A 19,647-nucleotide genomic window follows, 5' to 3' on the forward strand; every position below is an offset into this window, starting at 1 on the left:
TTTACTATGGCATACTAAATCATTTAAAATCATTATAACTTTTATATTTTATAAAATACATCTTAAATAAATAAGTTGTTATAAGGAATAACTCACATTTAGATGTCATAAAGTTCGTTTTTCATCACAAAGTCGCATTTACAGCAGTTCTACTTCCTGAAACAGCATTCTTCATGAATCTGCAATGTGTCGGTGTGAAATCAGGGGTCAAAGTTCAAAATGACTGCTTTCAGCTTCTCTGCGTGTATTCTGAGTGTTGAAGCTTTTAAAACAACTCAAGGACACTATTCACGAGGAAACCCACATCCCAGATTGTCTCCCATAACATTCTGGCAGGAATTTTAGTAAAAGCAAGTGACTGACATTCATTTAGTAATACAAATGAATCTAAACAGTGCAAAGCCTTCGCAAAGTATTTTACAAGTCATTACAGTCTCTATGACAGTGAAACCAAGCCTACAGTTATTTAACATATTATACAACTTATTTTTATATGCCCCATTTCATTTTCTCATATAGATCTTATTATATACATATATCAGTATTATTAGAAGTATATAACTATATATATGAGAGAGAAAGAAAGAAAGAAAAGAGAGAAAAAAAGAGAGAGAGAAGAAAGAAAGAAAAAAAGAAGCTACAAAGAGTATCTACAAAGATATATTATTTGCTGTTTGTTTTAGTAATGTTAAACATGAGACTTATTACTTACAACTATTTTAGTTCTAATTATTTGCAATTATATCATGACATATTATTTGAAATCATGTATAAGCAATTAAGTCATGGTATAATATTTAGCAACAGTGTTTAAACAGCATAAATAATTTTAAAGAGCTAATAAGTTATTATTTCACTTATTCCATATTTTTCATCAAACTTCTCTCCCTACCCTCCTCCACCCCTCAGTAAATGCATAGTTTAGAAAGAATGCCATTATTTAAAACAAGAAGAGAAAGGACATGTATCAAATTACTAACCTTAGGTCTCTATCACAAAGAGAAACAAGTTGATTCATAGCATGTTATTTGTTCCTCAGAAAGTTTGATTATTTATAAAACAAAACAGTTCTTTGCACACAAAAAGTAACTTTGAATATATCTTTAAAACATTTGTGGCTTTCTGAAAATGTAGTAACTGTAATTGAAGAGTTCACAAGAAGGAAAAAAAAAATATAGAACATGTCATTTGTTTTTTAGTCTTTTTTGCTTCTCCGAAGTCTTCCAAGAAGTTCCTGTTGCCATCCTCTTTAACGAAGGACTTGCCCATTCCATATCTTCTATTTTATCTAATATTTTATTTTTTTTAATATACAGCAAAGCAGAGTCCAAGTCTTCAAAAATTCTAGGGCCATCAGTTAAAAAGATTTTTAGTTTGGCAGGAAACAAAAGGTGAGTTTTGAACTGTGCTTTCTTAAGCTCTCTTATTAATGGCAAAAAAACTTTTCTTTTAGTATTTACCAAGGAAGAATAGTCATTGTCAAAACGCACAGTTGCCTCATTAATTTTTATAGGTGCTTTAGCCCATGCAGATTTTAATACCATCTCCTTGTCATAAGATGCTAAAAATCTTACAATAACTGATCTAGGATATTTTTTATTAGAGTTAAAATTAGATAAAGATCTATGGGCTCTTTCAATATCAAAAGAAAATGCTTCTGACAAATCTAAAGTTTTGGGAAGCCAAGTATTTAAAAAGGAAGTAATGTTGTTACCTTCTATATTTTCTGGCAGTCCAAAAATCCTAATATTATTGCGTCTGGATCTGTTTTCCAGGTCATCAAGTTTGGATTGTAGTTGTGTGTTCTGTTTCAGTAAAAAATTCAATGTTAATTTCTTCTTCTTGAATTCTGTTGTCCATATCATTAAGAGTCTCTTCTATACCAGTAATCCTGAGCTTTCTGAAGTTGTAAGTCTTGATGTAACAAATCCATTTGTTTTGTAGTTTTTTCTATAAAGTTATCAATTTTAGTATCCAGTCTGTCCATTTTAGTTGTTAGTTGCTGAATAGTTAATAGTAAAGACTGAAGCTCTTTCTTGATGACTGCTAGCCTTACTGGAACTCATTCTGAACAGAGGTGATGAAAGAGAAATTTCCAAGATGATTTCTGAAAGGAAAATTATTTAAATGTTCTTTCTTTTTTTGATATTATTAAAGAAACTGATATTCCAAACGTATTTAGAAAGAAAATTATTACATTAGTTGAATTTAAAAGTAATTATTTCCTGTCAGAGCAGTTATGTTGGTGGAGCTGAAGAAATCTGCTGCTATCCTGTGTTCATCCTTGGCCACGCCCCCCATCAATGAATGTTTTCTGACAACATATTTCTGTTCCTTTACATTAACTGAAACTGTATTCATTGAATCGGAAGAAATCCAGGGAGTTCAACTTCACTATGCTGAACTTAATCAGATGGCACCTGGACCAGTTTAAGCTAGATGAGGTGTAAGAAAGTCGGTCAGTTATTTATATTTTTTTAGTGATTTTTTAACAATGCTAATAAAAATTTAAACTGTTAAAAACATTATGTTGCACACTGATTGGACCAGGTTAAAATGCAATTAAAATGCCACACAAAACATCACCTCCTGACTGTTTTGTCTTGCTCTTAACTCATTAAACTGCTTATTTAACAGAATAGGGTACGGTTACAATTTGGCTCCCAGAAACCAACCTTGTTAAAATATTTCTCGTCTGCTTTTTTTGCTGATGACTTAAAACTGTATAGCTCATCAGATGGATTTGAAAGCAATACTAGAAACAGTTAAAACTTTCTCTGATGATATGGAAATGACATGGTCTTGATACATGTGGAAAAACGACATTTAAAACAGGAAAGCTGCAGTACCAAGAAAATATCAGTTTGGCACAGGAAATTGTCATAAAATGAACTTGAGCAGGAGGGAGTGTATAAATGTTTTGGGGAATAAAGGATCAGGAGTAAAAATTTGAACAAATGATTATAAAACTCAGTAAGGAACACTTCAGATAATTAAGGCCAACACTGAAAACTGCCTTTACCTCTAGGAATAATGTCAAAGCTATAAATCAATTTGCTCTTCCTGTTCTTATAGTTTTGGGGTGATGGACTAGCCCCAAAAAGTAGTGGATTGGACATGAAAACAAGAAAAATGCTTCATGCTTATCAAATGATGTGTAAAAATCAGTGTATACCAAGATTATATATTTCTCAGTTGTAGAACTACATGCGTATCTGACCTCATCAGATCCAAACATAGTGAAGGTTTTAAAACATGAGAAGTCTAAGATGACATATTTTGCTTAGTTTGAAACATTTCAGGTAGCAAGGGGCAGTGGAAATCAATCCAGAAATAGACAAAAAAATGGACAGCAACTGAATGTGCCAAAAAAACAAAAGAATGAGGAAAAAGATCAGTTGAGAAGGAAAGAAAATTAGAGAAGCCATAAATAGTGGCAAGTATAGAGATCTCTTAGAACAACCTTATGTTGACAAAGATTTGACACAAGGAATAGAGCTAAACTGAAACCAAAAGATGAAAGGCTAATAATGCTGGCCCAGGATAGTAGATTATGTACATTTTGGTTTACAAAATCCATTCAGAGGGTGGGAGAAACAGACAAATGCAATTTCTGTGAAAAAAGAACTGGAAACATTTGCATTTTGTTGCTCATAATACACGCATGGCAGAGTATACCAAAAGGCACAATAATGTCAAGACTTTCGCATTTGGGATTATGCAATCACTGCAATATACAAGTAACTCAGGGTTGCCAGATGTCCCTATTTGAGCGGGATTATCCCGGGATCAACAACCTGATCCCAAATCCTGCACTGCCTGTTTAAATCCCGGCAAAACAGCCCTCCGCTTTTATTTTTTTTTTGATTGGCCCATGTACCGGCATACAGGCCAATCAAAAATCACTAAACACGGAGCTGCTTGTAGTTTCGCATTAAATACAGCTCCATTTTGTGAGTTTTTTTTGACTGTCTCGTATACCGGCATATGCGCCAATCAAAAATTGCTAAACACGGAGCTGCTTGTGTTTAATATGGAACATCAGGCAGGTCTGCATTAAACACAGCTCCGTTTTGCGAGTTTTGTGATTCTCATATACCGGCATACAGGCCAATCAGAAACCGGTAAACCGGGAAACATGAAGCTACTTGTGTTTAATGTGGAATTGCCTGATGTTCCGTATTAAACAGAACTAGCTCAGTAGCTCCGTGTTTAAAGACCTTATTTATTTATTTTGTCCCTACCTGGCCAGTTGGAAATCTGGCAACCCTAAAGTAGCTGAGAAATATTGGAAACATAACCCACAAAGCATTTTAAAGAGTGATGTTTAGATCACATGGGTTTACGTATTGCAAACAGTTAAAAAAATAGATGCGAGGAAACTAGATATAGTCCACGGGGGTGGGGGGGGTGGGACAAAAATAGCAATAATCATTAAAATTGCTATAACTAGTCATTTCAGTGTCTTGCATACAGAGAATCTTTTATAACCATTTAAGAACATAAGAGGGTAAAAGGTTTGATGCAGGTATCCAAGGCAAGATGTCCAAGTTTGGTTCTTGCAACCAGTGCCGGTGTCATCAATATACTGAGTTCAAGTCATTTGCATGTTAAAGCCAGGGCTCCTTAGTGAAATGTCAGCATTTGAAATGGGTGCTAACAAGCCAAAAAAGAGAGAGAATCCAGGAAAAGAGCAAATCTTGAAGATTGCTTTTCTCCTTTAAACTAACCTTTTTTTCCTGGAGGCAATCCCACCTGCAGCCCCCAAAAAATTGCCGTCTCAGACTTTGTATACATAAGCCCATTTCTTGGCCAGTCAGTATTAGTGTTTCAGTGGCAGATAGAAGTGTACCTCTTCTAAAGTGGTGTATATTCCTCTGTGCTGCTGCTGTTGTCCTGTGTTTTATATTGGTAAAATGAAATAGCCATTGCAGAAATGTATCTATCAACAAATGTATGGTATTTTTAAATGTTACTGAGGGGCCTTTACAACGCATTATTAAAATATACCACTTTCAATGGTTTCTTTTTAGAAGGGGTTCCAGTCCCCTAAAGGGAAGTGATAGGAAGACATTCCTTAAATCTAAAGAGTTATAGTTGCACATTTTTTTATAATGCTACATCTAACCCTGGTGTTGATGATTCGGTCTCTAATTCTAGCATTTTGTAGTTACGTTTCAGAACTATAACAGTGTGAGATTCAGTGTATAACATTTATGTGTATATTTAGTAAAGGTTAAAATGTGACTTGACATTTTGAAGTTTTGTACGTGAATTGGTTAAAGCTATAAAAGTTTTATTTTTAGTTGCGCATTAACATGTATATGTTTTAAACGTGTTTTATTTTTAGTTGCGTGTTTATAACATATGTTGTTGTTTGTCTTTCGGCTTTTCCCGGTTAGGGGTCGCCACAGCGAAACTCCGGTCCGCTAAAGATTGGCAGTAGATTTTTACATGCCGAGTTGCCGGCCCTGGCGCATAACCTTCAATGAAGGTACGCCCATTCACGCATGTCTCCACACAGAAGACGCTCTAGCTGAGAATCGAACAGGACAACGTCTTACTGTGAGGCGACAACGCTACCGCAGCACCACCAAATTCTGGAACGTGTTTATAACATATAAATGTTTTAAATGTGTTTTGTTTTTATTTGCGTGTTTATGACATGTCATTGATCACACTCAGTAGTTTGATATATAAAATCTTTGGGGCAGGTTTTTGTTCTGTTGAAGTGTGATTTCGTTTCTAGATAAAAGTGCTTAGTTAAAACTGTTAACTTCACTCCCAGGTTGTTAGTTGTGCATGTTTTCTTTGGTTTTAGTATTCAACACAAAATATTTAGATAGTATATGTTTTTTATTTTTTTGAGAAGACTTTCTGTATGGTAACAAATCCATCTTCAATTTTGCATTAATTAACAGTGTTTATGAATGTGTTTGTGTTTTGTGGTCATGTTATTGCTGGTAAGGAGCAGCAGTTTTATTTATTTCAATGCCAAATATTGCATCTGTTATGGTATTTTGGATTAGTATTCATGCTAGTCTGGTCACAAAATAAGTTATTTATGTCATCTGGTGGTTATGGTTGGGTATTAAGGTCATTTACTTTTCCGGTATATTGCCTTTTTTTTTGTATTGTGCAGTTTGTTTAGGCACGCTGCTTATTCATGTTAGAAATTTATGTGTTGTTATGCAAGGATGTTTCTCTGTACCACCTTCCTCTTGATAATTGTATTAGACAGTACTCCACTAAAAAGTTAATATGGATTTTAATTGTGTGTGAAAATAACTGCAAAATATGGGAAACATTTATGGGACTAGTTATGCAGAAGATCTGATACTATCAGCATTACCTGTGTATTTCAGTTCAGCTGTATCCAAACCTTTTTTTAAGTTTTTGTTTGTCATATAAGCTTGTTGTGTGACCCTTGCTGGGTAGGCATGGCAGGCCACGTTTTAATACTTCATATTAATTTTGTAGATTTTATCTTCAGATGTATATTGCTATCCATGTTAAATATTTCTCAATGTGATAAAGATCTGAGCAACGCAGGCTAGTAATGTATACATATGCAGCAGTACTCTCTATGAATAATTAGGAACATGTATAATTTTATTTTCTGTTTGTTCACTGGTAAGTGGAATGGTCATTCACTGTTTTCAGCCATGACACAAGCTCAAAGATCAGAACGTACATCAGTCTTTTTAATTAAAATTATATATAGAATGAGTATGCAGCAAAATTCAGAACATAATGGAAAGATTCAGTGCAGATATGGTAAGATTAAAAGATCCAATTGGACTGTGTTGAGAGAGAAATATATATAGTGAGTGTGTTCAAAATGCAAGCTAAGAAATGCAATCATACATGTATGTGTGAAATAATGTATGTATAAGGTTTCAGATTGTGAGGAAGAGCAAGGTTTAAATATAATCTATTATGCATGATATGGTATGGCAAATTACCTAACTATTGTTATGGTAGCAGCTATAGATAGATTCAGTACAGAGAGGTGCTGTGTAAGTGCATATCTGAAGCTTTTAATGGTGTCTAGATATTTTGTCAATAGGTAGGTGATTCCAGGTAGCAGATCCCAGTCTAGAGAAGGCCGTCTCGCTTGTAGTAGTTTTAAATGAGTATGCAGTGGAGAGACATTGTTCTATATACTTCTGAGTACATAATGGTTGTCTTGTAGGAGTTTTTCACTGTCAAAGGGAGTATTAACCAGGTTTTAGAACCTTGTAAATTAAAGTACTTAAGTGTCTCTATGAAGCACTGAAAGCCAAATGGATTTTTTTAGCAAATTGCAATGCTGCATCTTGTCACTTGCTAAGAGAAAATTAATCTGTAGATTTTGTTCTCAACGGTCTGTACTCTGTGTACTGTCAGCTGAATACATAATAAGAAAAGGAAGGCCATATTTCAGCTTGGGTATTAAAATATTTTTAGCAGTGGTTCTCTGTCAGTGGGGGGGGGGGGGAGGGACTGATCTTGTGACATAGTTTAAGCAAGGGTAAGGTCAAGTGTTGACACTTGGTACCTCTGTTAAGTGACATTAGGTGTAATGTTTCCACTAAAATCTGTTAGGAGAATAGAAGGGATAGTAGGTAATTGATTTGCTGAGGCAAAGACCATAACATTTGTTTTCTTGGGGTTAAATAGTTTTTTAACCGTGGACCAGATGCATAACTGAGTGTAATTGCCCTATAACTTAGTTTGCAGGTCAGAGTGCCTAGTACTGGATTGCAGCAGCTTATCTACCCACATTATTATTTTCAGATTTGTTAATTCTGAAGAAAGATCCAGTAACAGAGAGAGGAAAACCAAGCACAAGCCCTTGTGGTATACCTGTATTAAGTTTACCAACAGTACAGGATGGCACATTGCTATGGACTAAGAAGGTTCTTTTAGATAACTGCAAAACCAACAGCTAGTGGTCTTTTGAGTTTGTTGAAAATAAGGGTATTGACTGTTTCAAAAGCCTTTGTCATGTCAATATAGAGACTTTTAGTAATGTAACCCTCATTCATGTTGCAGTATATAGTATCAGTGGTCATTAACGTGACAGTAAAGTTAATGAAGGAATTGCAAAACCATGCTGTGTATCATGTTAACGGTCTGTAGCTGTTAATGTTCTAAATAGTTGCTTATACAAGACTTTTTCAAATGCTTTGGCAGTAGGGCACAGGGTAGAAGTATGTCTATAATCTTTCAGCCCTTTAGAAGATTAAATGACACAATTATTTACAGAATGTCCATTTCAGCATCTATACTTCGAGAATGTTACCTACATTCTTGGTATGGCCACTATAGTCTTTTGGGCAGTTTCTTCTGCTCTTTTCATGACTACCTTAATATAATCAATTACTAGCAATTTTCCTCCTTTATTGTAAGTTATTTGCTTCACTAATCTCTCCATTACATGTGAAATGCACTGATTATAGAGGTACAGACAGTATATTAATGCTCCCTTCAAAGTACTGCATGACTATATCTTGGGTTTAGTGTAACACTTTATCAGGTTATGAACCTTCTGTTGGGTTATGCGAACCATTCTCTGAGGTGACCATTTGAAATGCCAAGACCCACTAGACCAAGTCCTGAAACATGGAGACTGGCTAAAAAACAGAGTTGAATATACCGAGTCTGAGATGGCTATTTTCCAGAATATTCCCATTTCTGTAAGGTATGGCAATCTTAGAGTTGTATACAAGTTCGAGATTGAAGGAGTTCAGGTGTGGTTGCTCACCTCCCTGCAAAAAAAGAATTTTAAACAAGATTCTTCATATTTGAGATTATTTGTTCTGGATTTTCAATCTTTTTTTTTTGCAAGGTGTCAGCACTTGGCATTTCAAGTTAAGCATGATACTGAACTCATCTTTTGTGAAAAGGTGGAAGATTTTATTTATACTGAGATACTGTAGTGTTAAATGCAAGTGAGAAAAATAAAAGCCACCATGGTGCAGTGGTAGCATTGTCGCCTCACAGCAAGAGGTTCTCCCGTTCGATTCTCTGCTGGGGAACGCCTTGTGTGTGGAGTCTGCATGTCCTCCTCACGGCCGAGTGGCATTTCGAAAGACATGTGTAAATGGGTGTGCCTTCATTGAAGTTTGGGTGTCGAGCTGGCACCTCGGCACTGTAAAAATCTACTGGCAATCATTAGCGGACTGGAGTTACGCGGTGGCGACCTCTAACTGGGAAAAGCCGAAAGAAGAACATTTGGGTAAACTTCAACTTGGCCTTGGAAAACAAAAACTAACTACTTCAATATCAGTCTATTTACAAGATTATCTATCACTGAGAGTACATATTTTCAAGGATGTTTTATTTTGGCGAAACTGTATTTTCTTAAAAGCAATACAGTAATCCATTTTTTGTGGATTAATACAAATCTTTTGTATTAAGTTTGTCAATTCAAAAACAGAAGATGGACTTAAATGTCCGAGTGTTTTGCTTTTCTATACTATGTCAAAACTGATTAAATATTTAACTACATCAGGACACTGCTTCCAGTTCTAATAATACCCATCTTTGTATTCTGGTTCTAATACCTATCTCTGGATTCTTAAGTTAAGTCAATTAGGAGTTTTGGTATGACTCCAGAATCTTCACCCTTTGTCTAGAAATTGTCAAATATTTCCCAAAAATGCCTTTGTTCATTAAACTATTAATATTAGATGCGCAAAATTTATGAAAAAGCACAATTCATTTAATTTCGTTTGCTCTGTTTGCTAGAAGATAATACAGAGATAACCTAAAAGAACCACTCATGTTGGTAGGTAGGGATTTATTCTCCACTGCAGTATTTACAGATACTCAGTGCCATTTCAGTACTGAATTTAATAATTGCGATTGCAATTTTTTTTACCATTTTTAATAAGTTTAAACTGATCTTTTCAAGGCTGGAGTACCACAAAAAGAAACACTATTCTTTGGTTTCTGTGTAACTACTTAAATAAGCACACCAACAAACGTTCAGTGATCAGAAAGCCTTTACTTTCAGACTATTCCTGTACCTTGGCCATTCACCTTCAAAGAAGCTGTACAATTCAAATAGGCACACAATTTATACCCAGAGAGAACCTCCCCAGTTTCACTAATTAATTACATACTAATTAATTTCCTTAAAGTGCACTGTGAAATAAATATTTTTAACCATTATAAAAATATCACATTCAATATATAACATACTAAAGTGCACCAAACATATGCATACAACAAATATAAACAAAACATTCCTAACCTATAAGACATTAATTTAAACACATATTTAATAACCTCAAGCTTGAGGCCTTTAGGATGAAGCGTCCTATAATTCAAATTAATTTTATTTTGTAAATCATTTTATTTTCTCTTGAAATCTCCCCCCCCCCCCCAACCCCGTAAAACATTGGCCGTGCTAAAACACTAAAAAAGATTTATTGGAATCCAACTGTACAGAGTTAACATGTTCACCCACAGCACTTTTCTTATTCAGTATGTCACCCAAATGTTCCAGTGCTCTAGCTTTAACTGTTCTTTTGGTCTGCCTTATGTACCACCTCAAATCATTACACCCACAACCCACAATATAAATTACCCCACACAAATTACAATTAAATTTATCAGTAGATACAAATTTACATCCATTGGTGGAAAAAAACAGAAATATTCCTCATCTTAATTCATGGTTTGCACTGACCACAAGCAATTGATCCAACCATCCCCAAAGATGTGTTGGATAATGGCACATTCAATAATTCTTTTAAATTTAATTATCTCCCATATGAAAATGTGACAATTTGGGAGTAAGTGTCATCCATACAATGTGCCAAAAGTCCAACACAAACTTTTTCAGTGTATCGTGGGGGGGAGGTATTTTGTTACCAAATGTAATACTTTTCTCATCCTTCAGTATTCCTTCAATATTCCTTCCGTAATTACATTTTTGACCACTCTTTTGGTTGGACCATCTTTATTCTCCACAGCTTTATCTAAAGCAACATTTTGTATTTTCTCATCATAAACTTTCTTTCAACCTATTCCTGGTTTCCAACAGATACTGAGTCCTAAATTTATTTTCAGAAGTGTTTTGAAAAATACGTTTAAACTCATCATATGGGAGTGACTTCAACAACTGGGGGGGATGCATACTATCAGTATGCAAGAAATTAACTGCAGTTGGCTTCCTGAATGGGTCTGTATTGTACATTATTCAAAGTATCCACATAAAACTCAACGCCCAAAAACTGAGTGGAAATATTGCCCACAATAGAAAATTTTAAAGAATGGTCATTGTTCAAATCAATGAGAATCCAAATCCGATGGGTGTCCCTTACAAGAAAAGAACAAATCATCAGTATGTCTTTTATACATTACTACATGTTCCCTAAAAAAACCTAGTTCTAAATAAACCTCCTTTCAAAAATTTTGTTCTATTCTAAAATGCATATATCATACTATTAAATGTTAAAATAAATGCTGACCTACTTTGGGAGATAATGTGAATATTGTTCAAAGCATTTTTCAGTGTTTATATATAAGCACTTCATGCCATTCCACCGTATTTACCTGACTCCCCAAAATTTAGCTGCTATAGGCACAGTTGACTCAAAAAGATTTAATAATTGTGGTAACGACTCCATTGCTGATCCAGTCCACGTTTTCTGATCATGTAAATCCATTTAACCAGCTTGGTCTTTTCTTTTGGAAGAACAAAAACAATGACATTATTTCATGATAAATATGAACGCCTTAACATTTTGCTTGGAACTCCATAGCAGCACTCGTATGGAAGCTAATACTATGAATAATCTCCTCCTGGCTTAAATTCTTTGCTTCTGAGCACTGAATTGAAAGAAATAATGGCTTGCACAAAGTATGACACTCTATTTTATAAAATCTTCATTTCCTTCTTGGAAACGCTCACAGAAATGTCTCCATGTCGCTACAAAATCTCCCCAGCTGTAGACTGAAGTAAAAATAAAATTGTGCCAAACACTGAAACGTTATAGTCTTCCATGATTACTTTTCTGGTTGTCGCAGCCTGTTGATTCCACCTTCTGTCATCTCCCCATGTTGGATGTTGGACTTCCTGTGCCAGTGCTAAATATTGTTTCATTAATTCTTAACATTTATAACTATTGCTTTGTCATAAGTCAAGTTAATGGGACATTTTTAATGACTGTGAAATGGAATCCTGGTATTGACCAATATAGCAATGTTAATATTCTAACTTGTGAATATTCTCACTCCTATGTTGAGCCATTTTGGATTTTACCATTTTTTTGTGTTCTTTCGTATATACATAAAAAGTTCAATGAATTGTAATTATTGGAAAGAATTGTCATGTACTGATCTAGCTGGATGGGCTGACATTTAAGCAGAGTACTGCAAAGTCAGGAATTGCAAAGTGACACCTGAGGTAGTACCTTTGTCCCTTATGGACAAGGGCAATCTATAAGACGCTCAATGCATAGGCACAAATCCATGCCATCTTCTTGCCCATAGGGTTCATATCTTGGGTAAAATCTAATTGTATTGGCTAGGCTTGTAAGGGTTAAGCCCGTTAACCTAGTAGTCTCCTATGAACTTAGATAAGCAAGCAGGTACTTGTAAACCAGCTTAATACTGGAGACCAGAGCATCTATACTGCCTGTCTCTGGTAGTAGCTGTGTAGATTTCCATTTTATAGAAATTTTAAAATTTTAAATGTCTGCAGTCACACCGGATTTTGAATGATACCACACTGCAAATAAACTGATTATCAGGAATATTTACATTATGTATTGCATTATTAATAAAATATGTATCAATTCTGTTTATTTTGCTGTCTGAGCAGGGTTACTTTCTTTGAAGTGCCTTTTTTTTCAAACTCAGATTTTTGTCATTCTGCAGAGACTGACACTGTCATTTTTTTAAGCTGGGCCTAGCCGTTGACTGGCAAATTAATTTCAAAGTGACCATACAACATTAAAAGTTGAAATATTAACTCATCTTGTGGTGAATGTAAACTCCTATAAAATAGTTAAAGTCAAAACTGTAAATTTTGAAAACTGTAAAAGTTACATTTTTTTAAAGGCTGATATTCTTTTGGGGGCAGTTTCCTCCTCCACCTTTTTCTGTTTATAAACATTTGGGTCCGCTGCTCAATTGGTAATGGCAAAAAACAGACAATGCAAGAGTAGTATTGCCGAAGTGCAAAATTTTGAGTATGATCCATGAAAATCACTGTTAAAGCTCAACATTTTCAAACAGACATTTTCAACTACAACAAGCATGAGATCTCAGCTGCTGGTTACCAGGCCTTCTGCAGTTTTGACAGCAGCCTGGCTTCCTAACTTTTAAATAACTTTGGGTAATTTTTTTGAAAAAGTCCCCGCTTTTGTTAGATCCACAACATGAGAAGCTCTGTTGCTGTCCAGTTGACACCACATTTAACTAATGTTGTAGATCTTGCAGCTGAGATCTCATGCTTGTAGTTGAAAATGTCTGTGTGAAAATGTTGAGCTTTAACAGTGATTTTCATGGATCATACTAAAAATTTTGAACTTCGGCACTTCAAAAATATAAAATACTCCTGCATTGTCTGTTTTTTTGCCATTACTGAAGGTGCAGCAGCCCCCAAAGTTTATAAATAGAAAAAAGTGAGGTGAGGAGGACCCCCCCCCCGCCGAAGAATATCAGCCTTTAAAAAATGTAACTTTTACAGTTTTCAAAATTTACAGTTCTTTGACTCTAACTACTTTGTAAAAGCTTACATTCACCCCTAGATGAGTTAATATTTTAACTTTTAATGTCGTATGGTCACTGCCAAGGTGAGACAGGGACGTCTGAATATGCCATATGTGAGGAGTGGGTTACTAAGCTTACACAGTCATCTGGTGCTCTCTGTGCTGTCCACTTACATGAGCATGAATGACTTAATATGTGCTGGTACAATTTGCTAAAGAAAATCATGGGTTTCCATTATCCTATGATACTTGGGAGAAATATAAAGGTCCCCTTCTCACTATTGCAGCTTCCCAGTAAGCACACCTGTAACAGAGAAACTGGTCAGATCACAGCAGCAATGACATCCAGTCATATACTGTCTTTCGTATATCACGTTTTTTTGTTGAGCTACATCTGCCAATGCCTGAATGTCTTGATCATGTATAACAAAATACTGCTGCATTGGGTAAGGAGGGATGTTAGATTAGCAGTACAGATAAAGTTTCTTCTGTTTTGCAGAGTTCATTGATGATTTGATGCTGACGCACAGTTATTATAAAACAACGTCTGTACCCCTGGTGCAAATCATCCTTTCCCATGGGTGTCCGATATACTCAGTATCCACAGCAGCCTAATTTGCTTCAAGTCTCAAGCTTACTCACCCCATTCAGAGTTACTATTTACATCAAGCTGAAACAGAATAAATATTCTTGGTTAGGTTTGTATACTGGATTAATTACTAATCATGTGTCACCCCACAAACATTTGGGTGCATTTATGAACAAATGAAATAGAAGCAAAACCATCAGTCAGGTAATGGACATCTTACTTTTTCCTCTTCTGCTGTCACAGTTTTGTTAGTCATTTTACCTGGTTCCATTAAAAAACAAATTGTTCACTGTACACCATGTGTAAACAAGATAATGTAACTGATTTTTTTTTATGATACTTTATTGATTCATTTGTCATAAAAACATTTTCTTGTTAGGTGGTGAATGAATTCCTGTCGATAACATTCCATGTATTCTGTGTGCCCAGTGCCTTTTAATTGTATCACCTTCTACAGAAAAGTACAAGTTCAGGTGAAGTGGAATAACTTAAGTCCGTTTAGCCATGGCATCATCTCAGAAGACACAGCACTTTGCTCCTGTTGATGGAGGCTGGGGATGGATGATTGTTATTGCCTGCTTTTTTGTAACTGTCTGCACTAGAGCTGTAACCAGGTCAGTACCTTAAATGAGATAAATACAAACTGTTTTCTTTTAAATAAGATTAAGCACTGGATGTTACCATGCAAAATTAGTTTTGTTTGTCTATACTAGAATTTATTCAGTTTAAATCTTAAAACAACATTATCAAACTTTTTTCTCAGTTTTTAATTTTCATGAAGCATAGCTCAATTAAAAATAGTTGAATACTGTACTAATAAACAGGATATCTCTAGTAGAGAAACAAAATAAAGTTAGTGCTGTTGGGTCCTCTAGGCATTTAAAAGGCAGTCAAAGAATAGTTGTGTTCTGTGGATACATGTTATTGTCTCTAGTATGTTGAAAGAACCACATCATATGATTAATTTCCAGATTCGGTTCCACATAATTTCAGGAAATCTTTTTAATCATGTAAAGCTATCTTGTTTTAAAATTTTTAATGAAGCTTATGCAGTATGGTGAATCTCTGGGTATGAATGCAACAGGCATGGGGAAATATAATGTATGAAAGCTTTATACCTCTGTTTAAAAAAAACTTTTTTTTAACCGTTTATAAAACACTTTTGAGGAAACACAGAAAGCACATTAGCATATTTCTCCAACATTCATTTAAAAAAAGTGGAATCTGTATACATATTACTGCAGACACTGGAGTTGAGACAGTTCTTTGATTGGTTTGACACCCCGAGAAGTACTTGGGGGAGAATTAGTTAATGCTCACAGGGAGGGACTACAATATGACAATCCTTGGAAAATCTTGTAATTTAGCTACTTTTTGACTGAGACCATATATTTTCTGGGAATTGCCTAAAACAGGTCCTGAGAGGTATGTACATGATCACTGAGAAAAAAAACAAAATAATGTTGGGAGTCCTACTGCAGAAGGTACTTAAGATGCTTGTGATGCACAGTGGTGATGCTGAATCTCAGTTGGACAAGAAAAACATCGTAATGTCTGACAGTTGTATAAATATTTTGAATCTGAGATAAATCTCACCATAATCTGGGACAAATCCAGAAATAATTGGGGACAATCAGGGGCACTTTTAAAATATATAGTATTTTAACTTGAGACCTTGATAGAATAAGACAATGTAATATACATTTTCTGAAGTAAAATAAGTCTATAACACACTTAACTGTCATTGGGTGTAATTTGTCACCTTTTCTCAAAGTATCACCAGTTTTAGAAGGGATTAAGAGGGATAGAGATGATATTTAATTAAAATCATGGAAGTCCCTGAACATCAGGGGCAGTTGAGAGATATGCTTGCATGACTCAGATGAAAGGGCCTTGAACTGGATTCTGGAAAGGGGGTCAAGAAAGCACTAAAACAATATCATGTTAATACGGCAGACCTCATGTTGGCCATTTTGTACAAAATCACATTAACATTTTATAAGAAGCACCTAAAGTGATTTTAATGCATTAAAATAGCTCAGAAAAAGTACAATGAAAAAAAAATGAATTTCAAGGTGGAGTTTACCTATAGCATCTATTCTTTCTAGTAAGAGACCGCACAACCGTGTGTGGATAAGTTTGTTGACAGCTGAAAACACTTTTCAGATTTATTCATTACTAAAGTGGAAGAAAAAAATAAGTAAAAAAAAAAAAAAAACTATATACAGGATTTTGTGGTAATTCAGCCATACTGTTCTGTGTTACAACTATACGAGGAAGGCTTGGGATACCTACTCAGACTTGACCTTATAACCAAACCCAACTACATCAGGGGAGTAGAAGTTTTTGTTTTTTGCTCCTAAGTTAGTGGGCAAGTTCTGATTTTAAATAGTATACTTAATTACCAGAAAATCCTTCTGTCTTTAGTGATCCCATAGATGGCCACTGCTATCACTGGAGTTTACAAGGCAAAGGGGGAAATAGAAGTAGGCTGCCAAATTGTTCTTCCTTATCTCACTTGTACAGAGTCATACCTATGGATAATTGAGTCACCAATCAACCTACTGCATGTCTTCAGGCTATGCTAAGGCAAACCTTCTCCAGCTAACTGATGACCTGATGAAATATAAGCACCCTCCTCACCTCACTGACCACATAGTGCATGCTGCCAGATTTGAAGATGAATTCTATAACCACCTCAAAGTATATATTGAGCTGTCAGTCCCCATGTGGTACAAATGCAATGCTAAGATTAAGAACAAATCCCAGTTGTGGAATAGTAAGAGGAAGAAACTCGTAGCCTGTAAGAGTGAATGTAATACCCAGGCATTTAGAGGAGAACTAAAAAATATTAAAGAATTTGGAAGTAAAATCAAATCCTCCAAAACCAAATATGAACTGAAGATTGTCACATTTGGCAAGGACAGTCAGTGTTTTTAAACTATCTTAGAAACTTTACAAAGTAAGGTCTAGAAATGTATGGAGTAAATATGTAACAGCAGCATATGCTCATCCCTTGAGGACATGGTCAACTTATCGGTGGATAAATTCAGCTCAAATGTTATTCCCCCATCTCCCACCTAATGTACCTCAATATATTAGTATACTTACACCACCCACTCCTATCTTGACAGCTCTTTTCAAAGCCAAAAGCATTGGCTCCATGTTCCAGATAATGTATCAGGTTGCCATATTGTCAGCACCAGACTCTGTCTTATAAATTCACTGTTAAGTCTATTTAGACTCAGTCTCTGCAGTGAATTCATACAAAAGTTGTGAAGAACTGTTGTAGTTGGCCCACTCCATAAAGGGGGGATCGACTACTTAATCAAGTAAGTATAGACCTATAAGCCTCACCAATTTTATCTGTAAAGGAACAAAATGCATCATTATGCAACTTGTTAAAAAGGACAGTGGCAGTCCACACACCCTTGACCCAAGAAAGTTTGGGGTTAAGACAGATTCTTCCTCTTGAACCTGGTGGACTTTGTTGAGCTGAGCTTTATATGCAGGCAAATTCTTTTAGATTGTCTGCCTCCATCTAGCTTAAGGCCTTTGATACTTACCCACATTCTGGCATTTATTGGTAAGCTAATTAGACTAAATGCTAACCTTTTTACCCACAGAGCAGCAAACACCCTAACTGACAGAACCAACAGATCCTAATGTATTTGTGTTGGGCACATACTTTCATGGAAAAGGGCAGTTACCAGAGGTTTCCCCTCTGTGATTGGTCCTATGATCTCTTCTCTATGGTAATTTTGTGATATCAAGACCAACATCAGGGACATGTAGCTCTCCAGACTTGCAGCTGTCATAAACTTTCTGTAAGACTTGAAGTTCTCCAGGAGGACCTAACATGCACCAACAAGCTGTGCCTTAAATGCACCTTTGTGTCCTTAGGAAAACATGGGCGCCTTTGCACTTAGTGAAATGGGTATTTGTATGTTTTTTTTTGTGTGATATGTTTAGTGGTATAGACAGAGGATATATTATGCTAGAGGTACATGAGCAGCTATGCACTTCTAGGAATGCTTTATGGAAAAACACCCAAGAAATATTCCTCCCCGAGAAGTATGATCTTCATCACTTTGATATAATTTTCAGTTAAAATAATGGTGTGTGTATGTGTGTGTGTGTGTGTGTGTATATATATATATATATATATATATATATATAATATATATATATATATATATATGTACACACACACACGCGCATACCTTTTCTTAGCTCTATTTAAACATACTCTTTATTTTCAAGAACATTTTGCATCTTTCATACCTGAGAAGATGCCATTTTTTTCAAAATTGGAGCTGTTAGCTGTTGGTGGACTTTCCACATTGCCAAATCATACGTACACGCACACATGCAGTCACACACAAAATCGCTGTGAAGAAAATAAAACAAAGCCCTTTTCAAAACAGAACGCAAGTAAATGTGCTTTTCTGTCTGAAAGGGGGTTTAAGTTTTTCTTTCAGACTGATCTCAGCAACAGTGAATATTACACAATGGTTTATATGTCATCTTGTTACACTAGTGTTTAAGAAAATCGAGTTATTTGTTCCCTTGTTAAAAGCAATGCTATTTCTGAAATGGAAGCATGGTTTATTTCAGTCTCCAACCCACAACTAGGAAACTTTTTTTGGAATACCGAAGATACATAAAGACCAACTTAACCCCCTTTTTAGACACATAGTGTCTAATAAGAAGTCAAAGACAGAAAGAATTTGAGTTTCTGGACATTTTGCTTAACTCAGTTCAACAATCTTCATTCTATCTTCGTGATTCATGGGATTTTTTGAATTTATTATTTCTCACCCACCCCACCCCCCCCAATGTCTCAAGATAATTTACTAGTGACCTTAGACATAGAGGCATTGTACACAAACATTTTGCATGTTGACTGTATACAATTTCTTAGGTCCTGTTTGTCACGACATACAGGTTTTTCCACTGACAGAATTAATATTATCTGTTCGCTTATTTCCTTGGTTTTGGAAGTGAACTTTTTCATTTTAATAATGTGATTTACCAGCAGATAAGAGGTGTAGCTATGGGGTCCAAAGTAGCCCCAGCATTTGCAAATTTAGTCTTTTCAGCCTGGGAAGCAAATACTTTGGTTTATCTGCCTGGCTTTGAATGCACTTTGTTATACAGACATTACATAGATGACGTCTTTTTTTGTATGGCAGGAAGAGAAAGAACAACTGTTAGAATTTATTGATTCTATATCTGCAAGCATTCCCTTCTTAAACTTCAAATTAGTGTGTGGTAAACAGGTTAATTATCTGGATACATTAGTTACCTTAGATAATCTTTCTCTAACATAGGCTTCCACTATTT

The 19,647-nt window shown here is 35.3% G+C and overlaps 1 protein-coding gene across 1 annotated transcript in view; it reads left to right on the forward strand.

Annotated features, from left to right (window-relative positions):
* Nucleotides 1-19,647, forward strand: part of SLC16A12 (solute carrier family 16 member 12) — a gene marked incomplete in the record, with an annotated part of 146,220 nt that overhangs the window by 39,133 nt on the left and 87,440 nt on the right. Inside the window, 2 exon segments of the mRNA XM_044056339.1 lie at nucleotides 14,212-14,410; nucleotides 14,681-14,915. Coding sequence (XP_043912274.1) covers nucleotides 14,806-14,915 — 110 coding nt within the window.

The sequence above is a fragment of the Protopterus annectens genome, chromosome 14.part0 (genome assembly GCF_019279795.1).
Source record: "Protopterus annectens isolate FY-2018-M chromosome 14.part0, PAN1.0, whole genome shotgun sequence".
Lineage (NCBI taxonomy): Eukaryota > Metazoa > Chordata > Ceratodontiformes > Protopteridae > Protopterus > Protopterus annectens.